At 54.4% G+C, this 11,460-nt stretch overlaps 2 protein-coding genes across 7 annotated transcripts in view; both read left to right on the top strand.

The window, feature by feature from the left end:
* LOC104857227 (sialic acid-binding Ig-like lectin 14) overlaps positions 1–5,857 on the top strand; it is a 22,991-nt gene extending 17,134 nt beyond the window's left edge. For 2 of the 6 annotated variants that reach the window (XM_019206497.1, XM_010617009.1), the window contains 3 exons: positions 143–227; positions 2,151–2,259; positions 4,317–5,347. In XM_019206497.1, the coding sequence (XP_019062042.1) occupies positions 143–227; positions 2,151–2,259; positions 4,317–4,595 (473 nt within the window). In that variant the 3' untranslated portion in view covers positions 4,596–5,347. Of the gene's footprint in view, positions 1–30; positions 228–2,150; positions 2,260–2,386; positions 3,132–4,316; positions 5,348–5,457 lie in introns of those variants that run through there. The other 4 variants (XR_002025117.2, XM_019206496.1, XM_019206498.2 and 1 more) reach the window with 4 other exon arrangements.
* A 166-nt stretch (positions 5,858–6,023) lies between these two features.
* Positions 6,024–9,484, top strand: LOC104857229 (sialic acid-binding Ig-like lectin 14). Its single transcript, XM_010617012.3, is given in 7 exon segments — positions 6,024–6,610; positions 6,683–7,066; positions 7,278–7,556; positions 7,711–7,758; positions 8,461–8,718; positions 8,819–8,954; positions 9,058–9,484. Coding segments are annotated over 7 exon segments (1,185 nt in total). The 5' UTR covers positions 6,024–6,573; the 3' UTR covers positions 9,101–9,484.
* The last annotated feature ends 1,976 nt before the right edge of the window (positions 9,485–11,460 follow it).

The raw sequence follows: 11,460 nt of genomic DNA, 5'->3' as shown, positions 1-11,460 counted from the left end.
CCCCTCACGCCTCCGCTGCAGCCTGCCAGGGTCCTGCCAAGGGGGGCACTCCCTCGCCTTCTCCTGGTCGGGTGACGCCCTGAACTCCATGGACCCCGGGACCCTGAAGTCCTCAGAGCTCATTCTCACCCCACGGCCCCAGGACCACAACACCAGCCTCACCTGCCAGGTGCAGCTCGCAGGAGCTTGGGCGACCACGGAGAGGACCATCGGGCTCCGTGTCTCCTGTGAGTGTGGGGGACGGCTGGGCCCCCAAAAGCAGTGGGAGTTGTGCATGCGCGTGCGTGTGTGTGTGTGTGTGTGTGTGTGTACGAGGGAAATTCAGAGGCGGTGCCGCCACCTACCAGGTCCCACAGCCTCCTGCTGTTCACCCTGATGCACTCCCACGTCCGTCTGTCTCCCTGATGCTCCACAGAACTTCAGCATCAACCTCTTCTTCAGAAAAGGCTTGGGAAGCAAAGATCCCACCCCCACTCTGGGGCTGGGATTTGCGGGCAGACTCTGCAAGCTCAGGCTTCAGGACAGGGAGCCGGGAGAGTCCCTCGGTGCTCGGTCCCAGGGCTCCCTGGGCCTCGCCCGTCACACCCGGGAACGCCTGCACGGGGCCTTCCTGCCTTCTCTCTCCCTTCTCCTCTCCTCATTTCCTTTCCCTTTCTGTCCTTCCTTCCATCCTTCCTTTCCATTTGTTTCTCTTTTTCCACACTTATTTCCAGGTCGGGTAAGGTAAGTATGGAAAGTTTACCATCTTAGCCACGCTGGTGAGGACCACTCAGCGATGCTGATTCTTTTCCGCTTGTTCAATCAGCCGGCAGAGCCTCCTGGTCCCGAGGGAAGGAAGCTGCACCTGTGGCTCCTGCTCCCGCCCTCCCTCACCCTCCTCTCTGCCTCTGTGCTGCTGACTTCCTGCACCCTGGAGCCCTCTCCTGGTTTCTCTCTTCCCGCCTCCTCTGACGCCAGTCCTTCTTCCTCTCTGGTCTGATGTCTTTTCCAGGCCCCTCACCCCACAGCCCAGTGCCCCCAACCCTTCCTTTCCTCTTTCCCAACCAATCACGCCCTTCTGTGCACCCTGTCCTGATGCTACTGCAACTCAACATACAGCTGCTTTTGTTCCTTTTCTGCCCCAGGTCTTCACATTTGCGGGCCTCCTGCTTGGTGCTTTTCCCACCTGCACAGTCCCGGGGTGTCCTGGAGCCTACTCTGAATAATCCCTTTTCCCCACTAGTGCCCCAACTCAGTGAGGATGGAGATCTTCACTTCCGAAATCTTTTCCTCCTTCCTCATCCCCTTGGTCCCTGCCCAACCCGTCCTGTGCCCAAACTGGGCTGCTCCCTGCCTCCTGCCCAGTGTCTCCGACCCGGGCCTGCTTAGCCCCAGCAGGGTCCTTCTGGACCTTGCTTCTGTTTCTATTCACAGCACCCTGCTGTTCTCTGAGATCCCAGGGCAAAGCCAAGGTCCCAGCCCTGGCTCTGGGGGCTCCCAAGCCCTGGCTGCCTCCTCCTCTCCCATCCCGGGATCACTGAGCCCGTTTGCACTGTGCGGTGCCCCTGCTCTGAGGCTGGCTCTGTTCCTGTCACATCTCTGCCCAAGCTACCCTCATAGCTCCCCGCAGTACGTGACAAGTGCTTTTTCTGACAGTCTGAGGGGACCCGATGTTGTCTCCCCTTCAGCCGTGCTGAACCCAGGCTCACCCTGTGCCCCCGGATCTTGTCTCTGCTGAATCTGTGTGGGAAGAGCACAGTGACACTAGTGACTCCCACCACCCCGCTCTGTGCTCCTTCCCAACCCTGAGGCTGCTGGGAAATGGCGCAGCACTGTGCGTCCTGGAGGAACAGCGCCTGCGTCTGGTCTGCATGGCTGACAGCAACCCCGCTGCCTCCCTGAGCTGGTCCTGGCAGGAAAAAGCCCCAGGTCCCTCCCAGGTCTACGGATCTGGGGTCCCAGAGCTGTCCCTGGTAGTGGCTGAGGGTGGAGGGGGCTCACCTGCCAGGCTCAGCACGCACTGAGCTCCCAGCACTCTTCCTTGAGCCTCTCTGTGCAGAGAGAAAAGCAGAGAAGGGCCTCAGCCTGGCAGGGCTTTGGAGGCGGAGGGCCCGGGCCTGGGTCAGAGCTCCAGCCTGCATCTCCTTCCCCGTCTCTGTCCCTGTGTGCAGCTGCCCAGCAGTGGGACTCCTGGCCCCTGGTCCTCATGATGATGAGAGGGACCCTCATGGGGGCCGGCTTCCTGCTCACCTACGGCCTCACCTGGATCTACTGCACCAGGTGAGCAGGCGGCTCCTCCGAGGAGGCCCCGAGGAGTCCTGGCTTCCAGGAGGGGCTCAGTCCGCCTACTGCGTCTGGAGCTAGGATTCCGGAGGCCAACTCTGATCAGAGACCCTCCTGATTGTAGGTGTGCAGATGCCCGGGAACGAGGGGCTGAGAGGTCTCCCTGAGCCCCTTCTCCTGGACCTGGGGGAGAGGAATGAGCCAGAGCTCAGAGGGGCGGACCTGGGGACGGCAGCTTCTCCCTGGGAACGCTGGACTCCTGCGCCTGACCTGCTTGCCATCACCCCCCGCACTGCCGTTAGTCCTGCCCAACTCTAGGGGAGCCGGCCCGTGTCCTCCCTCCTCCTCCTCCTCCTCCCTCCCAGCCCCATGATGAGGTGAACTTTGCATCCTTTCTCCCACTACCAAGGCTTCCAGTGGGAGTCTTGGGCCTCCCAACTGCCCTCTCCCAGGCGTGGAGGTACAAGGAGTCCCGGGCACAGCTTTTTGTTTTCAGTGAAAGCTTCTTCCTCGTTGTAGCCGGAACAAGGTGTCACGGCATGGAAAGGTCAGCAGAGACTGCATTCCACCATGCGACACACAGAATGACTTCACCATTACATAGCTCTGTGGCGGGGTGTGAGCAAAATTCCTGTTGTATCTTCTTTGACATATTCCAACTAAAATTTGATGTATTGAAATTTTTTTTCATTTGTATTCCTAGTCCCTTTTCTTTTTGAGCATGCTTTTATGGTGACATATTTGCCACACATAGTAATCACGTTCATTGATATATAGTCACATCATTTTGATGTGTTAAGAAATTGAGGCACCATACAATTTTTTGCCGTACTTGTAATTGGTCACAGAACCTTCTCACTGTGCTACATCCCCAGCATTTATTTATTTATTTAGAAATAGGATCTCACTAAGTTGCCCAGGGTGACCTCCGACTTGCAGTCCTCTTGCCTCAGCCTCCCAGGGTGCAGGGATTACAGGTGCAGCCACCACGTCTTGTGAACTCAACACCAGCCTGTCTGCAGACCTCTGCTGAGGAGGCAGAGGGGGTGGCTCTTCATGGATCACACGGAAGCAAAGCAGAGCAGACGTGCACTCGCATGCAGTGATACTGCTCCCTTGCTGCTCGGTCCCCCCTGAAAGTCCCAAGTTCTTTAGTCATAGGTGTTTCGGAGCCTCTGGCTGGTTGCGTTACATCCTGCTCTTCTTTAGGAGGAACAGCTCTGGTTTTGCTCGCCTTGGCAAGGTGGGGAGGCCCCTGGTGGCGTCGTGCACCTCTGCCTGCCCAGGAGTCTTGGGCCAGTCCACTTTAACTGACTTCCACCCATGCTACTATGGACCACGCCTTTCACAGTATCCCAGTTTGCTTTGTTATTTTAATAAGGTTGATTTTTGAAATCTCCCCAGTCTAGTATCTCATCAGCCTCATGTTCTTTTGAAGCCTCCAGATACGCCTGGTCTACGTTTATATTTTGTGCGATATGAAACATCCTATTTTGTTCTTGCGATTCTTACATCCTTCCTTACTTTTAGAGTTCTCTCATGCCAGGGCCTGACTCAGTGCAGGGTTCACCGAGCTGTGCTTTGTTTCCTGTTAGGGAAATTCTCTTCAGTGTTGGTTAGCCCTCGGTTTTATCTTGGAGGAACTGAAAATCGCTGGTGCTCTTTCTCTCTGTTCTCCTGTCCTGAGGTTGAGGCCATTAAGACCAAGATTATAACAGAAGCCACACAATGCCTTCCAACTGAGGGGATTTATTGCAAGGATTTGGGGTCCTTATGAAAAGAACCATTACACAATCTGACAGAAAGGGTGTCAGGGATGTGTCGCCCTCGTCAGAAGGCTGAGGGAGCAGAGCTCCCGCTGTACTGAGTGCGAAGGAAGCCCCAGGCCCGGCTGAGAGACGCTGCCCATCTGCCGCTGTGGTTTGGTGCTGGCGCTCACTTGAAGCCCGGCTCGGTCCTCAGCTGCCTTCCCTCCCTTGACCCTGACCCCAAATCCTGCCCAGGATAACCCTGGCCACATAATCATGGTTCTTCATTGCCCATCTGAACCCTAGGCAGAGCAGAGCCAGGTTTTGTGGAGCCAGACATTCACACTTTGGATAAAGAAACAACTCAACCGGACACTAGCTAAGGTGGAAAGGACGACTCCTGGGAGTCCTGGGGAAAGCGTCACTGCTGTGCACAGGGAAGGATACCAGGCTCAGCTGTGCACGCTCAGGAGAAGGAGCGGGGCACAGCGAAGGCGCAGTGGGGCAGGAGCGGCCGAAGTGAGCAGGTGGAGGAGGCTGAGAGGACAGATGGAGAGAGGGAGCATTATCGCTAGGGCGGCTTGACAGGTGCTCGAATCCGGCAGAGGCCGTCAGGTGCCCAGGGCAGGTGTTGGGGCGGTGTGGGGGGTCCGAAATGGACTCAGGCCCGGTGCACCTGTGTATACCTGCCGGTCCGCTCACAGGAGGCTCCTGCTCTACGTAGCTGTGTGGTACAGCAGCACCCTAACCCTCCACAGCTCGTGAGTCCCAGGAATGACCAATGCCAAACCTACGGCTGGGGCTGGAAAACGTGGCGGTCACCACAGCAGACACCTCCAGGTCCCAGCTTGTGTGTTGGGAAGCAGCACAAAATGATCACGTCGAAGTGAGTCCAGGACCAGCTGGGACCACTTTCAAAGTTGTCCGGGACCAGGGTAGGCCCGCTCAGAACGAACTGCCTAACATTTGGCCAAGGAAAGTCTTTGTCACACTTTAGAGAAGGAAAAACCAAAAAATTTGGCACGCGTGTGTTTTTTTCTCAGTTGGAAAATATGACATCAGAGCCACAAAACCCCAAATGCTGGAAGATGACAAAACATAAGCCCACTGGGAAGTGGGACACTATTTTCACGAGTAGCATAGGCTGTCCATGCAGTACCCAGCACACTGGCCCTGATCCTGCTCCCTATACTGCTCATCCACCTTGCTGTAGCTCACACTTGTGGCAGGGAATTTCTGTGCGAGGAATGGACGCGGAAGTCGGTGTTTCATTTGGAAAGACCCACGGATGTTCCTCTGACAGAGCTGGAAACACTCTTTATTCCCACAACTTCATATCAGGAACTGCTAAACGTATTTGAAATCATTGCTCGATTTGAACACATTTTTATCAATTTCTGTCACAACAGAGCAGTGTGCTGAGAGGTTATTTCCACACATTTCTCAGGCCGAGGAAAGGTCACAAGATTGAGCAATGCTGTGTCCGCAGAAGAGGAAGCCTTTCATTCCCGGGATCCCTCCAGTCCCCTGTGAAACGGACGCCGTCCTCCTGCACAATCTGGTCCTGAGTGGGCCTGGGCCTCTGTGGTCATTCTGGGAGACCCCGTGCTCAGGGAGACCCACCCTGAAGAGTGCGCCAGGTTCTGGGCACCACCCCTCAGAGCAAGTGATTGGCCGGAGAGGTCTCGCCCTCCACCAATTGGAGACCGAAAATCTTCCCTTCCCTGATAGGATAACTACAACTTGGGAGTAGACTATATGCGCGTCAACAGATTAATGGATGAAGAAAGTATGGAATTTGCATGCATTAGAGTATTACTCTGCCATAAAGAAGGATAAACCAAGCATTTGTAGGAAAATGAGTGCATCTTGAGTCCATAAGCTTAACTGAAATAAATCAGATTTACAAGCAGAAATATCACATGGTTTCTCTTTCATGAGACAGCTGAAGTATAAAGAAAGTAAAAGATCGTAGAAACAGGAAGGTAAAAGTCTTAAGAATGAAAAGGGGACCGAGAAATGGAGGGCAAGGGAGGGAGGGGAGTCAAAGGGGCCAAGAAAAAGAGTGAAGGTGAGTTAGGTACAAGGGTCAGCTCTCCACGAAGAACGTGCATCATACTGAACGTGGGGCTCAAAAGCAAGAAAGAAAAGTCAAACTGTGCTTGTCTAGCGCATGCAGCAGTGAGCCAGTGAGAGGGTGGACGGGACGCGCATCTCCTCATCTCCCCGCACCACGGGCCAGGCCCTCGCTCCCCTCTTCTATCTGCGTTCGGGTGCTGCTGATCTGACTGTTGATCTAAATATCATCTGCAAGGCCCCCATTTTCCCGGACAAGCTCTCCTCTGCGGGGACCAGAGGCTCCTCGCCTGCAGTGTCCAATGGGGATGAACTCAACTGATGTCTAAATCCTACGCCATCCCCAACTTCACTAAGTTCCCCTTTGGTGGCGGCCACGGCTCTCCCGCCCCAGCTACTTCCGGTTCAGCTTCCTGGACACCGCCCCACAGTACTGCATTGCTTCCCTGACAGGAACCAAACTGGGTCTACCCCTGCCACATGCAGGATGCTGGGCCTGCTGCTGCTGCCCCTGCTGTGGGCTGGTGAGTGAGCTGAGGAAGGGAGGTCAGCAGGGCTGAGGGCCGGGCTGCAGCTGAGCGTCTGCGTCCCCACAGGGTCCCTGCAGCAGGATGGAGGGCACCCGATCCAGGTGCAGAAGGCGGTGACGGTGCAGGAGGGCCTGTGCGTGCTGGTGCCCTGCTCCTTCTCCTACCCCTTCAGGGCAGGGTCTTCTCCTGAAGAGTTCTACATGTCCTGGGTCCGGGTCAGGTGAGACTCATCCTATGGCGATGTGGTGGCCACAAACAACCCAAAATACGAACTAAAGACTGAGATCAAGGATCGATTCCACCTCCTTGGGGACATCCGGACCAGAAACTGCTCCCTAAGCATCAGAGGAGACAAGAGAGAGGACACACGAACCTATGTCTTCAGAATAGAGACCAAGAGACATGCAATATACACTTATTTACATCATCTAGTGACTGTGCAGGTGACAGGTAGGCACAGCACCCAGGAGGGGACCTCGGGTCCTGGACGCCCCATGTGGAGCAGGAACAGGATGTTAGACCCTTCTCTGCTGGGTCTTGGGTCCGTGGAGGTCACAGGATCATGGGGCGTGGACCTGCTCGGTCCCTGAGGCACAGTGACTGTCGGGGTCACACTGCGGTCCCCACCCTGGGCCCAGGCAGCTCCCTGTGCCCTCCTCAGGCCTGACAGAGAAACCCGCCATCCACGTTCCCGAGCCTCTGGAGTCTGGTCGCCCCTCACGCCTCCGCTGCAGCCTGCCAGGGTCCTGCCAAGGGGGGCACTCCCTCGCCTTCTCCTGGTCGGGTGACGCCCTGAACTCCATGGACCCCGGGACCCTGAAGTCCTCAGAGCTCATTCTCACCCCACGGCCCCAGGACCACGACACCAGCCTCACCTGCCAGGTGCAGCTCGCAGGAGCTTGGGCGACCACGGAGAGGACCATCGGGCTCCGCGTCTCCTGTGAGTGTGGGGGACGGCTGGGTCCCTCGTCTGGGAGGTGGCAGGCAGAGGAACAGCAGGGCGGCTCCCCATCCTCTCTCTGTGCTTCTCTGTTCCCGCCAGGCCCACACCCATCCTGCTGCTCACTCTGAAAAGGGACCATCTTTCTCCCCAGATGCTCCGCAGGACCTCAGCGTCAGCCTCTACTTCAAAAATGGCACAGGTGAAATTCCTCTGCCCTCCTCGGGGTTTGGTGGTTGCTCCCTTCGAGCTCGGACACAGAAGGCCTCTCCACAACCACTCCCTGCCTGCACCATCTGAGGAATGTGCTGGACTTGGCTCTAAACAACCGCCTTCATCCCCAGCGTGCCCCAGAGACATGAGCCTCAGGAATTTCAACCCAAATCCTCTTCCCCTGTCCTGCCCTGATTTCACCTGAAAACTAATCCTTTCCCAATGTCCACACAGCCTCCTGTCCACCCTGTCCAGTCCAGGCCCTGACCTCGCAGGATATTTTCAAACCCAGAGTTACTTTACTGTTTTCTCTATGCACAGACCCTACTGCTCTCTGGAAGCCAAAGGCAAAGCCCAAGGTGCACAGCCGGGCCCCTAAGTCTCAAAGACCTGGCCTCCTCTCCCAGCTCCAGCAGGCATTGAGCACTTGTTTCTCCTCCCTGCCCGGTAGAAGATGCAAAATTTCCCTCTTCTGCAGGGCCGGCTCAATTCTCAACACATCTTTCTTTGAGCGGTCCTCAGGCTTCTTAATAGGAGACATAGCCTCCTGCCGGCAGCATCATCCTCCCTTCAGCTATGACTAAGCCATTCTCATACTTTGCCACATGGTCTTCTCCTTGCTGGGGCTCGGTGGGAAGAGGGCAGAGGTGCTCCTCACCCCCACCAGCCTTGCTGTGCATTTCTCACCCAGTGCTGACGACCGTGAGCAATGGCACAGTGCTTCCTGTCCCAGAGGAACGGTCCTTTCTCCTGGTCTGCACGGCTCACAGCAACCCCCCTGCCTCCCTGAGCTGGTCCTGGAAGGGAAAAGCCCCAGCTCCCTCCCAGGTCTCCAGATCTGGGATCCTGGAGTTATCCCGTGTCAGGGCTGAGGATGGCGGGGAATTCACCTGCCAGGCTCAGAACGTGCTGGGCTCCCAGCACTTTTCCTTGAACCTCTCTGTGCAGAGTGAGTAGCAAAGCAGGAGGTGAGGCCTCAGCCTGGCGGGTTCTTGGGATGGGGGTGAGGCCAGACCCAGGGACAGACTGTTTCCCCTCCCCTTCCCCAGGAATCCCCTCTTCCTGCATCTGTGTGCCTGAGAGGCAGGGGAGCTCCTGGCCCCTGGTCCTCACCTTGATCAGAGGGACCCTCATGGGAGCCGGCTTCCTCCTCACCTACGGCCTCACCTGGATCTTCTACACCAGGTGAGCAGGTGGCTTCTCTTCAGGGCTCCAGCTAGGGCTGACTCTGCTGCCCACTGGGAGTTAGGACTACAGACTCTGACCTGAGGCTGTGCTCACTCTGCAGGTACGGGGGTGCTCAGGGCTTCAGCGCTGTGAGACCTCACTGAGCCCCTTCTTCTCCACTCTGGAGTGAGCAGTCGGCATGCAGACCAGACAGGACAATGGTGGGGACGCCACTGTCACCTCCCTGGAAGCTCTGGACTCACCCTGATAACTGCCCCTCAGGCCCCGCCTGATCCCCTCCCCATCACTTACCCCACTGTTGGTCATTGCCCTCCTGAGGCCAGAAGACCCCATCCCTCGCCTTGCTCCCTCTCCTCTCCCTCTCTGTCACAGCCCTGCAGTAAGGATGAAGTTTGTCACCCATCACCCCTACCAGGAATTCCCACAGAGCACCAGAGTTTCCGTCTCCTGACTTCCCTAGCAGCATGGGCAGTGACACAGGGAATCACAAGCACAGCTTTTCCTTCCTAGTCCAAGGCCCTACCTCATCACCATTATTACAGAATGTCACAGCACGTGACTGTGCATGTCCATGGTAATAAATAATACAAGATGGAGTTGATTTCACTGTTTAATATCTCTGTGGGAGTTTTTGAACAAACTCATGACTTGATGTACTTGAAGTTTCAACTAAGGCATCTTATGTTTCATTTGTACCTTTTGGGGGGCCTGGTGGGGAATGAAGTGCAGGGCCTTTGGACTCTAACCGTGTGCCCTAACACTGGGATGTACTGCCCACACCTCTGTATTCATTCTTTGGTGCATAAGTTAAATTCAACATGAAAATCGAAAGAGTACAGCGAGGAGGTTATTTATATATGGACCCATCCTGGACTGCACTGTCCAGCTCAATGTGTAGCATCTTTCAGCCCTCGTCCCCTTCCATGAGTCTGTTGTTCTGCCAGTCCAAAAAACTTAGAGCCAACACCACTGTCTCCCCCTCCATATGCATCTGTGCTCCAGTGCTTGGGATCCCTGAAACATTACTGGACGCCTCTACAGTAGGCTTTAGTCTCCTACTCAGTGTACAATGCAAGCCTGAGCAGGGGGGGTGCTAAAAGGCAAAACTAAGAGAGACAGAAAACTCAGTGCCAAGACAACCAACGCTGGTGCAACCAACAAAGACACTGGCCACTCCAGACCACTGATTTTTATAGGTAATCACCTAGGGTAGAGGCAAGCTACATTCAAGAGCAGTACTATGTATGAGGCCACGCAGTAGTGTGGTTTCTATGAAAATTAGTGTAAGCAAGGCTCATAGAAGACAGGACAAAGCATTCTCAAGGTAGGAACAGAGCAGACAAAATATATGGCTGTAATCAGAGCATTTTCCTCCTAGTGAGATTTTAATTGTAGGAATGGAATTTGGGTGTGAGTTACTCTGGCCCTGGCATGTAGGCTTTGACCAGACTCACTTCTATAAATAAACCAGTTGTGGGGTTAATGCTTTACAGTTTATACTGCTTACAGCCTGCTTTGTGCATAATCGATATTGCAGTCACCTGCACTCCAGCATCCCATTTCATCTGCCCAGAAGCAAACCTCACATGTGATTAAGTGTTTGGCTTTTTAGCTCAGTATGGTTTTCCTGATGTATCCGTGTTACTTCTTCAGTAGTACGTGTTTGGCCTGGGTATTGTTTTCAACACACTGCTCAATATGCAATTGTATCCCTGCTTATTCACCCATTCCTAAATGCAGTCATGACACTGTTCAGCCAGTAATGACAGGAAGAGGCTGCCTTGCTGACATGGACCGACCCAGAGGGCTTGAGGCTAAGAGAGAAGGTCAGACACAGAGAGATGAATACCACACTATCATTGCTCATGAGTGGAATCTAAAAAGGTCAGAATCACAGAAGCTGCCTCCAGGGCCTGCAGCTCCTCCAGCATAGTGACAGAGCTGCCTTGGGGTCCTTGTCTGTCATCTCCACGACCTCGGTCACCTCATTGCTGGCCTTCAGAATGGGTCCAGTTTTCCTGTTTATAAAGACATATTTGGTGATTTTGGACAGTCTCCTAGAAGCTGCTGATGTTCTGTTGTGGGGGTTCTGGGATCAGTTCTGTTTCTCCAAGAGGACTATTTGTTTTGTTGTTTTAGCACTAATTTGTTTCAAGGCAAATTGTAAACTTTCATTTGCCTGTGATGGGTCAGCGCTCAACTCTTACGTTGGTCCTCTGATCTTTAGGTGCTCTGTTATGGCCTTTTCCACAGAGATGTGGTCCTGAGGTCAGTCGGTGACAGAAGAGTTTACCATGTTTCCCTGAAAATAAGACTGGGTATTATATTTTATTTCCAGGATGCAATGGGGCTTATATACAACAATCTATACTTATTCATGTATTCACATACAATTATCTACATACATTTCAAGTCATGTTATCTTCTGGAGCATTGTCAAAACTCTCAGAATACAGAATTCTCACCTGAATTTCTTGCAATTCCATTTCCTGTGGAACTACTG

The sequence above is a fragment of the Fukomys damarensis genome, unplaced genomic scaffold (assembly GCF_012274545.1).
Source record: "Fukomys damarensis isolate Sample0158 unplaced genomic scaffold, DMR_v1.0_HiC HiC_scaffold_19, whole genome shotgun sequence".
NCBI classification, from domain to species: Eukaryota; Metazoa; Chordata; class Mammalia; order Rodentia; family Bathyergidae; genus Fukomys; species Fukomys damarensis.
The sequence above is the reverse complement of the archived record's forward strand: the minus strand, read 5'-3'. Positions and strand labels throughout refer to the sequence as shown.